Here is a 17,103-nt window from a genome sequence, read left to right as displayed (position 1 = left end):
TGCTAAGTGATATATTTTTCTGAGACAGGGTTTTGTCATGTAGGGTAGGTTGACTTGAACTCACTGTGTAGCAGAGGCTGACCTAGAACTTGTGGCAGTCCTCCTGCTCAGCATCCCATGTGTGGGATTAGAGGCATGTGCCATCATGTCTGAGTAAATGAGACCAGTTTTGAAAAAAAATTAATTTAGAAAACATCATCAGATAAAATACTGGTTTATTTGAGGAAAGCAATCCAATTTTTCAAACAACTCCCCAAAACCCAACAATTTATAAAGCTCCCAAATTTTTTTGCATAAAAGAATTATTTTTAAAACTGAAAAGCCATTTTTTACAATACAGTCATGCTAGTAATTAGAATGTTTGAAGGAAATTCTCTTAATTAAAACAAAACATCAGTGAACAAGCTCAAATATCAGGAATCTCAAAGTATCTGTGATTTTCAAAATTTGACCAAAAGGAAAAAACAAATAAACAAACAAAAAACCAAAAACCAACCTACATTGAGAAATAAGCAGTATTTCTGCCATTGTATGCACATGCTATGTGAGATGCCTAATACAATGTTAAAGATGAAAATGGTTCAATTGGTTGAAATAGTTAATAAATATGACGTTAGTTGCCACTTGTGAGCATGTTATCTCTTTATGTGAATGAAAGGATTGGGAATTTATAGATAATTAATGAAAGTCACAATTTTATCATGTCATCAAAAGTGCATTCCTAATTGAACTCCAAATGGTACCTAAAGTTGCCATCTTGTCAGTGTTCCCATCACATCCTTCACCCAAATTTAGGAGTATTGGTCGAAAAACTTGGAAGTCCCGAGTCACAGAGCTTTCTGCCAGGTAAACTTCATAATGATAATTCTGAGAAAAGATCTGGCCACTCACATCCACCAGGTGGCCCAGAAAGTGGCCCTCACGGACCAAAGCAGAAATAATTAAAATGAAAAAAATGCCATAAAACGTTTTTGTATTTTCAATTCAGCATCAAATACTTGAAAATGAAGGAACAAAATGGGTAGGATTAGGTACAAAAAGAAAATAACGTTTGTTGTTATTATTAAGATGGCTTATCGCAAGAAATACCAATGAGAACATCAAAACCTTTGGGAAAACCTGCAGCACGCATGGGTTTGGGATGGCAGTGTGAAAACAGCAAAGCAGGACTGAGCCTCGAGAACAGTTCAGTGATAAATGCAAATACTCTAAGTTCTATCTAAGGCGCTACAGACAACCTTCAAAAAAGCAAAAAGAATTTTTGTAAATTGTGTCAAAATTCAACGCACACATCGATTGCAAAGAGAAAATCAAAGCTATATCTGAAGGTGAAATTTTTCTCCTCAACACTCAGATGCAGAAAACACAGCATCACAATCAGATCTCTAAGGGAACCCAAAACTGTTCCGGACAGCAATATTTCCTTCTGTTTCTGCCCCAGCACTCTGGGGTGGGAGGTTGGGGAAAAGAGGCTTCAGGAATTTGAACTCACCAGTCCCAGAGTCTCCAGTGAGACACACCTCATACTGGTAGCTGTGGGCCAGCGTGCCCGCCCCGCTGACGTCCAGCAGCTGGCCCGGAAAGGGGCCCTCGGGCGCAGGGCAGCCAGGCAGCGCGGCCCGCCCGCTCCTCCCGCACAGCCTCAGCGCCACGAAGAGCAGCAGCCAGAACAGGAAGAGCGACGACACCGAGGCCAGCGCCACCACCAGGGGGCCGGTGAGCGGGTCGGCCTGCGCGCGCTCGGCCGCCGCCTCGGGCCCAGGCAGGTGCGGCTGCGAGAAGCCGTCCACCAGCAGCACGTGCAGCGTGACGCTGGCCGACAGCGGCGGCTGGCCGTTGTCCCTGACCAGCACGAGCAGCCGCTGCCTGGGCGCGTCGCGCTCGCCCGGCGGCCTGGCGGTGCGCACCTCGCCGCTGTGCGCCCACACGCTGAACAGCCCGGGCTCGCTGGCCTGCAGCAGCTGGAAGGACAGCCAGGCGTTCTGGCCCGCGTCGGCGTCCACCGCCACCACCTTGGTGAGCAGGTATCCGGGCTGGGCGGCGCGGGGCAGCAGCTCGGTGCAGGGCGCGGACGCGTTCTGCAGCGGGTGCAGCACGAAGGGCGCGTTGTCGTTGGCGTCCAGCACGCGCACGCGCACGCGCGCCTGGCCGCTGAGCGGGGGCGCGCCGCGGTCGGTGGCGCGCACGCGGAACTCGAAGGCGCGCAGGGCCTCGTAGTCCAGCGCCCGCAGCGCGAACAGCTGGCCGGTGTCGGCGTTGATGGACACGAGCGAGGCGAGGCCCGGGAGCGGGTCGTGGGGCGGCGGCAGCAGCGAGTAGGTGAGCTGGGCGTTGGTGCCCGAGTCTGAGTCTGTGGCGCTGACGCTGCCGATGTGCAGGGCGGGGCTGTTGTTCTCGGGCACCGAGAGGGTGTAGGAGCTTTGGGTGAAGGTGGGGGCGTTGTCGTTGACGTCGGAGACCAGCACGGTGATGGTGTGCTGGGTTTTGAGCCTGGGCGTCCCCAGGTCGGTGACGGTGATGGTGATGTTGTACTGGGCCCTGGTCTCTCTATCCAATGGGCTTTCGGTCACCAAGGTGTAAAAATTTTTGAAAGTGTGTTTTAAAAGGAAAGGGAGATTGTTCTGAATGGAGCAAATCATCTTTCCATTGTCCCCAGAATCTGAATCAGAAACACTGAAAACAGCAACTACTGTCTCTGGGGAGTTTTCTGGGATAGAGCTGTTAAACTTTAACATGGTCAATTCGGGATCATTGTCATTCACATCCAACACCTCTATTGCTACAGTGCATTTTCCTGAAAGGCCACCACCATCTGTAGCTGAAATTTCGACCGTATAATATCTAGTTATCTCAAAATCTAATTCTTGTCTCAGATAAATTTCTCCTGTTCTTTCGTCTATTACAAAGGGTTCTGTAACAGCACTGCCTTGGAATAGAGTGTAAACAATACTCCCATATGTTCCTGCATCTAAATCTCGGGCAGAGACAGTGACAACAACAGAACTGAGCGCACTGTTCTCAGGAACCTGTGCTTCATAGAGCGACTGTGAAAATTCAGGGGCGTTATCATTGATGTCCACGACTTCAACGCGTACTGTCGTGGTCCCCGACCTGGGCGGGTCCCCATCATCCAGAGCTGTGAGGATTAAACTAAGCTCGGGCTGATCCTCCCTGTCCAGAGCTTTATCCAGCACCAGCTCTGGATATCTCCTGCCATCCCCGCGGTTGTGAGTCACCACATGAAAATGGGAGTTGGGGCTGACCGTGTAGTTCTGAACAGTGTTGCTCCCTATGTCAAAGTCCTGGGCTATTTTCAGAGGAAACACGGTCCCTGGCTGGACACTCTCTGGGATTTTAAGGAGTGTTTCTCTCTCTAAGAACTCTGGAGAATGGTCGTTTATGTCTGTGAGTTGCAGATCGACTTGAAAAAACTGCACGGGGTTTTCCAGTAACAGTTGGAAATGCACCACACAGGGTTCTGTCGCCCCGCACAGCCCCTCCCGGTCTAGCTTTTCACACAGAAGCAAATTGCCAGTCTGTACATCAAGCTGCAAGAGCTGCCTGGTTCCTCTGTAATGGATTCGCGCGCCTCGAGTGGCCAGCTCCCCCACCCTGAGCTCCAGATCTTCTGCCAGGTTGGCCACCAGGTAGCCACTTTCTGTCTCTTCTGGCATCGAATACCTAATCGCCTCAGAGCCAGCCTCCCACACAAACAACAGCATAACAAGAAAAGCAACTTGCCTTTTGTGCAGCGTTCTTGCTGGGGCAGTCTCCATTGTTCAGACCCGGTCCAGAAGATGCAGTTTCTCCACCTCACTGTACAATCCACCCAGATGATTTGGTAGTTGACTGTGTAATAAGTCTGGCCGACTGACTTGCACTTAAAACTGTGCCTTCCCTAAAGATCCCTTCCCTAGATGCCATCCAAAATGCTTCCTTCTTTCAGGGAGCATTCAGAATTCTGATTGCCAGCATAATGGCGAGCTGGGTATTTGTTTAGCAATTCTTCACTCTTATCCTGCAGCGCCACCCCGTGTCCATATGCACAATTGCACAGCATTTATCATATTCTGAATTCTTATCGTTATATCAATCTATTAGTTTACAGAAGCACTATCAATTTTTCTTCAATTCCTAGTGATTGTAAGTCTAAATAAATTTTTCTCGAGTTAATGTTTTGTTAAATAATACCTTAAAAATAAACAAAATCTGAGCAACTATTTTGAAGATAACACTATGCAATACAGTGACTATTGTTAATTCCCTATCATATTATTTTGAAATCTTTTATTGTTTTGATTTTTTTAATCTCTAAAATTAAAAATTAGAAAAATATACTAATGTGTTAGTCTCTATCTTTGAATATATACTTTGTTGTCTGTTCAAGCAATATCTGATAATGAGTATATATTTGAAAACATTTAGACAACTATTTTTATTTAAAATTATAGCAGTCATCTAGAAAAAGATTCTCATAATAGTTGTATACATACACAAATCTAGTATAATCCTAGACACAAAATCTAGATTAAAAATAAAATGGCAGGAAAATTCAAGAAGATCATCTATCATTACTTGATTAATATCCACCCCTCAAAAGATAAGGGCAACCCTGAATTCCGTTGTCATACTTTTTCCCTCATTTGCTGTGGCTTGAACCTTTATACAAATGGGATTATATAGAGTAGTCTTGTCTACCCTATGTAGACAAATTCTTTCATTCAGTGTTATGTTTGTAAAATTAATCTGTGAATGTTGTTCTAATTTTAATATCAGTGCTTTGTATTAGATATATAAGTATAGTACAATTCATTTATACACTCTTCAGTTGATAAGCATTAATTCTTTTCTACTTTTGAGCTTTTTTTATTAGTAGTACTGCATAACACTTTGTATATACCTTTTGATGAATTTATTTTGAATAGAATTTGGGTTGCTGTAAATTAAGGTGTGCACATATTTTTATCTTTAGCAGATACTGTGAAAAATTTTTCAAAAGTTGTTGTACTAATAAAGTACAAGCGTTCCAGTTGCTCCATATACTTGTCAGCACTTGATGTTGTCATTTCAATTTTAACCACTCAACTTAGTATGTGATGGTATCATATTGTAATTTTAATAATATTTCCCTGGGAATAGAATCATTCACATTTTAACATACTTGTTGACTTATGGATATCTTGTTAAGTATTGTTCAAGTCTATCTTCTCCCCATATATATCCTTTTTTCCACTCTATGCATTGTATTTTAACCCTAATATAGTATTTTTGATCAATGATACTGAAGTTTCTTTTCTTCTGATTCATCAAAATTTTCCCATTTTGACCATTTTGATTAGCACTTTTTGTATTCAAATTTAAATTTTTGCATGCATCAATGTCAAAACATTGTATGAAATAGTTTGGTTTTCGTATGTAAAGTCATTTTCAACTTAGAATTAATTTTTTCCGAATTAGTATGTTTAGTCAAATTTTTACCCAAATGCCTGTGTACCATCTATTGAGAAGATGACGTTATTTTTGAAGTGTCTTCATTATGATGGGCCTGCTCAAGTATTACACTTTTATCTTTGTTTATCTGTAATATGACAATTTCTTAATTCTATGGTTCCCACTGGTTTACTTTATCATGAATTTTATTTTCTGCGAGGTATGTCCTTCATTAAAAATATAATGATTTTAGAGAATAGTCTTAGGTTCACAGAAAAATAATCACAATGTACAGAAATTTCCCATGTACACACATGTACGAAACTTATTACCAATCTCCCACACCATAAGAATGATTGTTGAACACACATTAGCACAGTTTTATTACTAAGTTAATAGTTTAAATTAGGATTCACTCTTGGTGCTGTACATTCTATCAGTTTGAATAAATTTATTGTGACATAGCTACATTTAAAATACTATCAGAATGTGTTCACTGTACTAAAAATTTTCTATGCTCTATTTATATCTCCTCCCCCATTCCAAAATCTGTACAAACCTCTACCTTATTCAGAAATCATACAATATGTTGTATGAAGAATCATACAATATGAAGTCTTTTCATGTTTTGAACCTTTTTCTGAGAATAAAATGCATTTATATTTTCTCAGTGGCTTTTCATGCATTGATAGTCTGTTTCAACTTGGCATGAGTAAGAATATCTCGCTATGTGTCTGTATAAAAATTTGTTCATTCACTCACCCACTGAGGGTCATTATGACTATTTCCAAGTTTCAATGGTTATGGATAAAGCTGCTATTAATTCTCTGTGAAATTTTTTTGTATAGAAATCAGTTTTAATTCCTTTTTCTAAGTACTGAGGAGCCTGACTCTCAATCATATAGGAAGTGTGTTTAATTTTATATGAAATGTCAAACTTTCTTTCAAAGTGGCAGTGCCATGTTTCTGTCCCACCAGGAGTGAAAGAGAGTTCCTGTTGCTCCATATTCCCCACAGTGTTTGGTGCTGCAGATTGGCTGTTTAGTAGTTGTATAGTGATATTTTTATTTAATTTTGCTTTCCCTCATTACATCTGATGTGGAACAGCTTTTGATATGTTTGTTTTCAGTCGCTTCTTCTTCTTTAGAAGGTATTTGTTAAGGTCTTTGATCTATTTTTATGTGGGATTTTTAAAATTATTCTTTGTATTTAGTATACTGGATAAGAGTTTTCTTTATCAAATACATCTTTTGCAAATATTTTTCTAGGCTGTATTTTTATAGATCAGAAGCTTCGTGAAATTCTTTTTATGGGTTCTTTCTCTTGTGGATCATGCTCTTGGTGTGATATATCCAGATTTATTTTTTTCTTCAAAAATGTCTATTATTGTCCCTTTGTATTTCTATTAAACTTTATATTCAGGTGATCAATTTTCACAAAGAAATTGTGAGATGTGTAGTTATTCATGATTTTATCTTTTTAAACAAATGTTTATTCCTTTCCTTCCAAACACTGTGCCTTTTCTTTTACTTTTCTCGCCCCTGGTTAGGCTCAATAGTAAAATCCTGAATAGATAGCAATCTCATACTTGATCTCCAAAGGCGAGTTTTCAATAGTTTGGCATTAATAATGTTTACTATCAGTTTTTAAAGACAGTTTTCAATAGTTTGGCATTGATAATGTTAACTAACAGTTCTTAAAGACACCTAAAAGTTTTTTACATTTTCATTTTTATGTAATTTTACCATTAATATGTAATGAATTAAATTAAATTAAATGAATTAGATTAAATGACTTTTTCTGTCCCTGTTGAGGTAAACATGTTATTTTTCCTATATCTGTTGATATAGTGATCACTGATCAAATTTCAGTTTCAATTACACTTCCATGTACTGCTAAATTAAACTCCATCTTCAATAATTTTTCTTTTATATACATATATCCAAATATTTGCATATTTTTAAAAAGAAAAATGTTATGTATGTTTATAAATGAGTTTGACTTTTATGTTCCTTTCTTATCAGATCTAACTCAGATCTGGATGTCCTGTTCAGATTATTCTGGCACCCAAATGATTTAGCAAATAATTATATTTTTCTGTTCTGAGTTTGTATATATCAATGTTAATACTTATACAAATATTTGGAATTTACTACTGTAAAGAGGCAAGATTTTTTAAAAACATTTAAAAAGTTTTTAATAGATAGGCCTAATCAGATTTTATATTTTTCTTGCTTTGGTTTTGTAAAATGAGGATATTTTATATAATTTGTTAAATTTCTTAGCATAAAATTGTTCATATTTATAAAAGTTTATATTTCAGTGCTGGCAGGATTGGTGGTTATGCTCCTTTTTTACTCCTAATATTGGCAACTGGTGTTTTGTCTTTTTTCTTGACTTATCTAAGAGTTTCTAACTGTATTAATTATTACAAAGAAATAACTTTTGGTTTACTGGTTTTCCCTATAATACAAAATATGCATTTGGCATGAAATTTATTTCTACTTATATTTTCTATGTGCATCTCTTGTACTTGATTTGCTTTACTTTGTGTATTCTCTTAAAATTCCTTCACTGATTTTGAATCTCTATGTGAATTTAAGGTTCTAATATGAACATTTAGGATGCACTAAAATTCCATTTGTTCTGATGTGATCTGTTAGTTCTTAACTTTTACCCAGTTTGGAAATATTTGGAAATCTGTGTTATTTCTTTGACTCATGGGTTTTATTGTTTACCTTTGAAATATTAGGGAATGTCCTATTAGATATTAATATTGCATTAATTCTGCTGTGGTCAAAGAATATCCTGAGGCATTTCAATTCATTCTTTTACATTTGAACTTTGCTTTATGAGCCAGGTTTTGGACAATCTTGATAATAACCCACATGTATGTAAAAGAATGTTTTAGAATACTATGCCTGCCAACTTAATTGAATGAGAGGTTCATGTTTTTCGGTCTTTAATATTCTTTGGTATGTTTGTGCATGTGTGTGTTCTATCTTATTCTGTCAGGAATCTGGACAGGGGTATTAAGCTTTACAATATGAATGCCATTTGTCTATCTTGCATTTGTATTCGCCAACTCAATTTTTTATGCTTAGTAGTTCTCTTATGGCGAAGTATTGAATTAATAACTCAAAGATTTCAGGTATACTACTTTTTATTATTATGAAACATCTCTGTTTTCATTAGCAATGTATCTTTTCTTAATGTATCCTTTATCTTATGTAAGTATAACCACCTTGAAATTGTTTTGTCTAGTGTTTGTATTATACAACTCTATTTTAAACTTTCAATCTTTCGTTATCTCTTTCTCTCCATCTGTCTGTCTGTCTGTCTCTCTCTCTCTCTTACATGCACATACTTATTTGATAGCATGTATTTTGCTTTTCCTTAAATCTAATCTTACAATTTTGATTGTTTAATTGGATTACTTAATCTATTTGTAATGAATGTAATAGCTGATACTTTTCATCTATACCTACCATCTAATTATTTTTCCGTATGTCCTTAAAGTTTTGGTTTTCTTTTGCATTATTAAAATACTTGTTATTTTAAAAGTTCTCTTCAGTTATTTTTGTAGTTATTATGTTAGTGGGCACCCAAGAAATTACAACATGCACTTTTTTTGAGATAGAGTCTCATCATGTAGTGCAAACTGGCCTTGATCTCATTATGTAGTCCAGGCTGGCCTCAAAATCACAGCAATACTCCTGCTTAAGCCTCCTGAGTGCTGGGATTACAGGCATGGACCACAATGTGTGTCGTAGCATGCATGTTTAATGTAAAATAATTCAATGAAAATTTATTTTTCTAGTCTTAGGACATAAAGCTTAGAATTTTGGAACTTTTGAACATTAAAACTCTTTCTTTTAAGCTATAGCTATTATTGATTTAAACTTCATACATATATTTTAAATTAACAAACTGCTGTTATTGCCTAGTATAATCAATATTCTGTCACCATTAATTTTCATTTACCTTTCAGTTACTTTTTGTTTCTTCTGGTAGTTCTGTGATCCTATTAGGGTTGTTTTCCTGTCTAATTAATTCCATTAAGAATATTTCTTTTAGTGAAGGTATGACAGTGATTAATTCTCTTAGTTTTTATTTTTCTGATAAATTCATTTTGAAGGGTATGTTTGTTGAATAGAATTCTAGTCTGGCAATAATTTTCTTTCAGTAATTAAAAGACATTACCTCTTTGTATTTGGATTTCATGGTTTTTGTTAGGTTAGCTCTTTCTTATATAGAGGCTCTTGAAAAGTAGTATCATTTTAGGGTGCTGCTTTTAAGATTTCTAATCTTTGGCCTTGGTCTTGAAGATTTTCCTATGATATAGTAGGTTTTATTTAATATTTACCCTGATTAGGCTTACTGATGAATATTGAAGGTTTAAAGACATTTGTCTATTTTAGGAAATTATCGATCACTATAACTTCAAATATGCTTATAACAACTTTTATTCTCTTTTATCCTTCTAAGATTACAAGCACATGTGTGCTACAGTTTTTGGATTTATTCTTTGTGATACTAATGTTCTTTTTGTATTTTGTATTATTGTATCTTGTGTTTCTCTTGGATTATTAGATTGATCTATCTTCTATTCGCTAGTCTTATATTTCATTACATTTATGACATTAATCATTTATGTCATTTTGTGTCAGATATTATATTTTTCAGTTGTAGATTTACCATTTTAAAATTTCAATTCCCAATGCCATGATCTAATCTACTGCTCCTTATTTTTAAATCATTGTCATATTTATTTTAACATGTATGTTAGTTAATTGTGGTATCTGAGTAATCTATAAGTCATTGGTATTATGATTTTTCAGTTTTACTCATATCGTTCAGTTTGTGTATATGAACCTATTATTTTTTCTTTTCTTTCTTTTTGTCCTTCTAAGACAGGGTCTTACCATTCAGTCTGAGCTGTCCTTGAACTCATTTTGTTGACTGGCTTTGAATTTGCAACAATCTTCCTGCCTCAGCCTCCTTAGTGCTGGGACTATAGGCATGCATCACCACACCTTGTGAACCTATTACTTTTATTTTTACTGAATGTTAGAGATATTTACGTAAAAAGCTACCCAGAATTAAGATATTATATTCTTCAAAGGAGAGTTCACCTTCTACTCTCTTAGCTTTAAGGGGCCCTATCCAGTGAAATCACCTTTTTCCAAATAGGTACTGGGCCAGGTCACACTGTGCTTTGAAGTTCTGATAAGCACCCAGCCCTGCAGAATTTTCAAATGAGAACTTAGTATATTATCTATAGCTTTCCCAATGGCAGGTCCCAAACAATAATATTTACATAGCAACACAAACTTTACTCTTTGTTTTCCACAAATTTCACATATTTGTTTGTATTTGTTTTCACTTTTATCTTTTCCTTGCTTTAATGTTTAAACTGAGGAAAAGCCAAAATTAGATCTTGAGAACAACAGCTGGCTAATAATTTCCCTTTTATTTCATTATATAGTTAGGAAAAAAATAACTCAGGGGAAAATTCAAGTACTTAAACTGAAGTAGAACAATACTTCAGATTTAAAAGTAACCATATTAGATTAGAAAGCAAGCTCTTCAACTGCTCCTTTTCTGTGGAAAGCTCAATAAAGTTGTCCTGTAATATATCCATATGTATTTTCTAGTTAGAAATCACATGGTCATCATATGTGATTTGCTGAACACAACACAGAACAATTATAATTCAGTTAAGTTTGTTTCTGTTCCAAACTATTAAAGTACAAAACAATACATATTTCATATAAATGCAACTTTGGCATGATTGAAAAATTAACTCAAAATACTAAAGAGCAAAATAAAAGAATAAATATCAAACAAACATTATTTTGTGGATAAACTCTGGTCACACAAAGACATACCAGGTAAAAGAAATCCAACATTAACTTATGATCATAATGAGACAGGACAGCCAATATTTGGAAGAAATTTTGAACTTGTTTGAAAGGCAGGGAAAAACTTCAGGAAGACCAAAGGAAATTCACACAATAAACTAAACTTGGGGTTGAGGATGTAGCAAAATACTAAAACACATGGATAGCATACATGAGGCTCTGGAATTCTATACATATCCCAGCACCACAAAACCCAACCCAACCCAACCCAACTTGAAAACTGAAGACACTACAGTTAGCCTTCTATTTACAGGGCAAAACTAAGGACCAAAAAAAAAATACACAATGTCCTAACATTTCTCTCTTTAGTGGAATTTAAGATTTATTTCATATAATCAGTATTTTCCCTAATGGGGTAAAGAAAGCAGGGATATAACAGGGTTTTGTTTTGGTTTAGTTTTGTGCCTAACTGAACTCAGGGCCTACATGCATAAATGATTAGCCATTGAGCTTTAAGTTTAGACCCCTACCAGTTTTAGTAAAAGGGATCGCAAACTATACAAGCTTATCATGTTATCATTTATAAAAGAATTATTTTTAAAATTTAATATTGTTTTATGATATACAATATGCCAGATATGTAGAATGCAAATAACAGATAATCTTTAGCATATGTGTGGTGCACACAATAGAAATACATCACAATTTTAGTGTACTAATATTTTAGTGAGGTGCATGCTTCCTTTCAGTGTAAGAGAGAGGAATATACTCAGTTTTATGCTTCTGTTACTTCAGCGGGTTTCATTTGATAGTACAGTCAACCAGTAATGTCCTGTAACCATAAAATATTTCAGGTGCAGTATAGATCAAGAGTCGAATGTATGCTTAACATTCAAGAAGTCCTGAGTTCAATCTTCAAAATCAATAAAATAAAATGGAGAATTTCAAACAGCCTTGAAAAAGGTTATATGGTAAACAAATAGTATGAAAACAATTTTAAAAATTTCAGAAGACATTAAGTGCAATAAAATAAAATTTGTGAGAGTCTTACTATGTAGTATTCATTGGTCTGGGATTCATTATGTAGCACAGGCAGCACAAAGATGCCTAATTTTCAAGTACTAAGCTGTAAATTTTATATTACTTGAATAATTCATAGTTGTGGAAAGATTATTCACCAAAAGAATGTAAACTACCTAGAGAAACCTTAATATCCAGCACTAATAAAAATTCTAAATACTAAAATGCAGGGAACAAGTTCAGTGCTCTGAAGAACATGAATAAATTTGAAAGAGTAGTTTCAATGTTTACATTACAACACAATTTCTTAAGAGAAAAAATTATAATGGGAACTTTGCCATAATTAATGAAATTTACTTAACAAATACTGTAATTAACTGAATACAGAGCTGTTCCTGCAGGTGGGGTTGTCCCTAGGTTCTCCCCCAGTCTCCAGATCCGCGAGGTTGGGGAATAGAGGCTTCAGGAATTTGAACTCACCAGTCCCAGAGTCTCCAGTGAGACACACCTCATACTGGTAGCTGTGGGCCAGCGTGCCCGCCCCGCTGACGTCCAGCAGCTGGCCCGGAAAGGGGCCCTCGGGCGCAGGGCAGCCAGGCAGCGCGGCCCGCCCGCTCCTCCCGCACAGCCTCAGCGCCACGAAGAGCAGCAGCCAGCACAGGAAGAGCGACGACACCGAGGCCAGCGCCACCACCAGGGGGCCGGTGAGCGGGTCGGCCTGCGCGCGCTCGGCCGCCGCCTCGGGCCCAGGCAGGTGCGGCTGCGAGAAGCCGTCCACCAGCAGCACGTGCAGCGTGACGCTGGCCGACAGCGGCGGCTGGCCGTTGTCCCTGACCAGCACGAGCAGCCGCTGCCTGGGCGCGTCGCGCTCGCCCGGCGGCCTGGCGGTGCGCACCTCGCCGCTGTGCGCCCACACGCTGAACAGCCCGGGCTCGCTGGCCTGCAGCAGCTGGAAGGACAGCCAGGCGTTCTGGCCCGCGTCGGCGTCCACCGCCACCACCTTGGTGAGCAGGTATCCGGGCTGGGCGGCGCGGGGCAGCAGCTCGGTGCAGGGCGCGGACGCGTTCTGCAGCGGGTGCAGCACGAAGGGCGCGTTGTCGTTGGCGTCCAGCACGCGCACGCGCACGCGCGCCTGGCCGCTGAGCGGGGGCGCGCCGCGGTCGGTGGCGCGCACGCGGAACTCGAAGGCGCGCAGGGCCTCGTAGTCCAGCGCCCGCAGCGCGAACAGCTGGCCGGTGTCGGCGTTGATGGACACGAGCGAGGCGAGGCCCGGGAGCGGGTCGTGGGGCGGCGGCAGCAGCGAGTAGGTGAGCTGGGCGTTGGTGCCCGAGTCTGAGTCTGTGGCGCTGACGCTGCCGATGTGCAGGGCGGGGCTGTTGTTCTCGGGCACCGAGAGGGTGTAGGAGCTTTGGGTGAAGGTGGGGGCGTTGTCGTTGACGTCGGAGACCAGCACGGTGATGGTGTGCTGGGTTTTGAGCCTGGGCGTCCCCAGGTCGGTGACGGTGATGGTGATGTTGTACTGGGCCCTGGTCTCTCTGTCCAGTGGTCCGTCTGTCACCAGGGTATAGAAATTTAAAAATGTCGGTTTTAAAACAAAGGGCAGATTGTCAGGAATAGAGCAAATCATCTTTCCATTGTCTCCAGAATCTCTGTCTCCTACTCGAAAGATAGAGACGACAGTTTCTGGAGCATTTTCTGGAATGGAGCTGGTCAGCGAAGTTATACTAAGTTCAGGGGCATTGTCATTCACGTCCACCACCTCTATCACTACTGTGCCTTTCCCAGAAAGGCCTCCTCCATCTGTGGCCTCAATTTCCACATCATAAGACTTAATTTTCTCAAAATCCAGTTTCTTCTGCAGTCGGATTTCTCCCGTGGCTTTATTGATTGAGAAAGTTTGCTTAATTTCATCTGATGGCTGGAACAAGCCATAGGAAACACTCCCAAAGTTTCCAGCATCCATATCTCTAGCTAAGACACTGAGGATTGGGGAATTTAAAGGGCAGTTCTCCAGGACCTGCACCTCATAGGGGGTGTGCACAAACTCAGGAGCATTGTCATTGACGTCCATGATCAGGATTCGAACCATGACACTGCCTGACCTCGGTGGAGACCCACCGTCCAGAGCCGTGAGGGTTAACCTGTACTCAGCCTGCTCCTCCCGATCCAGTGGCTTGTCCTGTACCAAGTCTGGGAATTTCTTGCCCTCACTATGATTTCGAGTGTGAACGTGAAAATGAGAATTAGGGCTGATTGTATATTTTTGAAGCCCATTGCTGCCCACATCCAAATCTTCAGCTAATTGTAGGGGAAATACTGTCCCTGGCTGGCTGTTTTCAAGTATTTTCAAGAGCACTTCCCTATCAGGAAACGTTGGAGAATGGTCATTAATATCCTGAATCCACAATTCTCCTTGAAAAAACTGCACTGGCATTTCAAGAAACACTTGGAAATGCAGCACACACGGTTCAGCGGGGCCACATAGCTCCTCTCGGTCTAGTGTTTCCCTCAGAAGCAAATCTCCAGTCTGAGGATCCAGCAACAAATGCTGCTTGTAATCGTCGGACAACACCTGGGCTGACCGGGCTGCCAGTTCACCAGTTCCCATGCCCAAATCTTTAGTCAGATGCGCTATGAAGTAGCCACCCTCTGTTTCCTCCTGTACCGAGTAACGAATAGATTCCGAGTGAACCTCCGACAAGACCATCATAAAAATTAACGCCATCACTTGCCTCTTTGGTTGAATTCTCTTTAGCTTCTCCATGTTGAAGTCCAGAATCCTTTCAGTACAGCGAAAGCCTGGAGATACCGAGTTCTGTTTCCTTGATTGAGGGAATTGCCACCCAATTGTTTTTAATCTTAAACGTATATCTTGCTACCAATCCGCGCTGCTTTCAAAGCTTTTTCTCTGTGTTTTTGATTCCTTCTCCTGACGCAAAAGTATTAGCGAGTTCAGGGCTTTTTCACAATCTTAGCCTGCAGCGCCACCCTGCGTCTTGATTGAGAAATGAGTATATTGTTTTTCATCAAAACACATTTTACGTTTTCAAATGAGCCTTTTAAGAACGTGTATACATTCTTTTTGAAAAAGGAACGTTGTTGTTTTTTAAAGTTATGTGATAATGTTATCCCATTAAAGTTTATCAGCTAGAGTAACTGTGAGCACACAGCAAAAAGGATATCTGTGCCTTGAAACTCCTTATCTGTGAACTTCAAAGAACTCCCATTTGTCCTGCATATTATCTAACCAGTAGTGGTAAGTTGTTATAAAATGCCCATTCAAAATTAAATCAGTTCATAATAATTGTATCTTTTTATTTTCAAGACTGTGAGAACTTCACAAAGATGCAAAAGTTTAAGCTATTCTGTACCATATGGTCCAAAGTTCATTATTTTTTAAAGTAGGTTTTGTTTTCCTCCTTAGAAATAAGACAATTCAACCAAAAGGTATCTTGTTTTATATTGTCATTTACAGTGTGAAGCTATATTAAGTTTAGAAATAATGCCATATATTATTAGACCCATTTTAGAAGCCAGTTCTAAGAATCAAAGAGAAAATGAAAAGGAATTTAGAGATAAAGACAAGAAATCTCAGATGGTGCTAGGATTTCTGCTTCTCAGGTCAAGATAATATCAGATAAAAATTAGGTGAGTGAAAGGTTATAGATAAAAATGTAAAGTCTTGACTGCATTTATTTAACTAGAAACACTATATTTTACGAGTTTGCCTGTTACCACACTCACCCATTTTTCTCGTCAAGTATATTCCTGGACCACTTACTTTGAGTGAAAACAAAAGGTACTGACGTAATAGCAATTTAATCTGTGAGGAAAGGACGCATTAGGACTCTACTCATATATGTTGAAGATAAGAAATGTGAGTATAGTATGGATTCCAGCAAAGCATATCACTGTTGTGAATGCTATGCTACAGATGCCTGTAGATGCCACTGGTATCACAGAGACACAGTTAACCAATTTATTGTTTACAGTTAATATTTTAGATAGAGTATCACTCATCTTCCTATATTCAGGATTTTCATTCCTTAATTATTTTTAAATTACCGAATTAATATATTAGTTGTAACTTGATTCACAATTCATGTTAAATAACTTATATATCAGTAATCTCAGATTATGATAGGAAGTATTAATAAAAGCTACTTTTGAAGAAATATAGCAGTCAGTCATTGAATACTAGTTAAATAAATAAATTAATCTACTTAAATAATTATGTTTCTCCATATATAAGCAGGTAATTGTTATTTCATATATTGTGCCGTCGATATATCTGAACCTAAATACAGAATTTGGAGATATGAGAATGCAATAGGTACTAAATTTATTTTTATTCTACTATTAATTTTTGCAAAGGTTATATTAATGACAGTAATAACAATTTAGAATTATCTTTTGCATTTAGTTTCTTCCTTTTTTTGGCATAGGGAATTAAACTCAGGATCTTATACTTGCTATGGAGAAGCTCTATCACTGAATGAAACCTCTAGCCCTGTCATGTTTAGGTAAATTAAAAGAATTACAATATATATCAATAAGGAATGAAGTAAAAATATAAACTGAAAATAATACATTTTTTACATAAATGGAATATTTGCGCAAAGAAAATTATTTATTTATTTTTTGGTACCAGAGATTGAACTCATTACCTTGTGTTTGCCAAGCAAGCATTTATGCCACTGAGCTAAATCCCTAGCCCCGAGAAATTTATTTCTAATATAGTAGTCAGGTTATAGGTAAGAGTTAAGCTAAACTGTTCATAACAAAATCA

The 17,103-nt window shown here is 38.6% G+C and overlaps 2 protein-coding genes across 2 annotated transcripts; both read right to left on the bottom strand.

Annotated features, from left to right (window-relative positions):
* Positions 1-198: 198 nt before the first annotated feature.
* Positions 199-4,183, bottom strand: LOC100717498 (protocadherin beta-5-like). The gene has a single exon (XM_063232242.1). It carries the CDS (start codon positions 3,774-3,776, stop codon positions 1,386-1,388), a length of 2,391 nt encoding a protein of 796 aa, XP_063088312.1. The 5' UTR covers positions 3,777-4,183; the 3' UTR covers positions 199-1,385.
* A 1,435-nt stretch (positions 4,184-5,618) lies between these two features.
* Positions 5,619-16,387, bottom strand: LOC100717221 (protocadherin beta-4-like). Its single transcript, XM_063232243.1, has one exon. It carries the CDS (start codon positions 15,076-15,078, stop codon positions 12,688-12,690), a length of 2,391 nt encoding a protein of 796 aa, XP_063088313.1. The 5' UTR covers positions 15,079-16,387; the 3' UTR covers positions 5,619-12,687.
* Between the last annotated feature and the right edge of the window lie 716 nt (positions 16,388-17,103).

Source organism: Cavia porcellus, unplaced genomic scaffold (assembly GCF_034190915.1).
Source record: "Cavia porcellus strain 051 isolate PalLab524CR breed Dunkin Hartley unplaced genomic scaffold, mCavPor4.1 scaffold_21, whole genome shotgun sequence".
Lineage (NCBI taxonomy): Eukaryota > Metazoa > Chordata > Mammalia > Rodentia > Caviidae > Cavia > Cavia porcellus.
This window is presented reverse-complemented; position numbering and strand designations above follow the sequence as displayed.

Coding starts and splice junctions, on each gene's coding strand:
- LOC100717221 (XM_063232243.1), bottom strand. CDS start 15,078: ATGGAGAAGCTAAAGAGAATTCAACCAAAGAGGCAAGTGATGGCGTTA.
- LOC100717498 (XM_063232242.1), bottom strand. CDS start 3,776: ATGGAGACTGCCCCAGCAAGAACGCTGCACAAAAGGCAAGTTGCTTTT.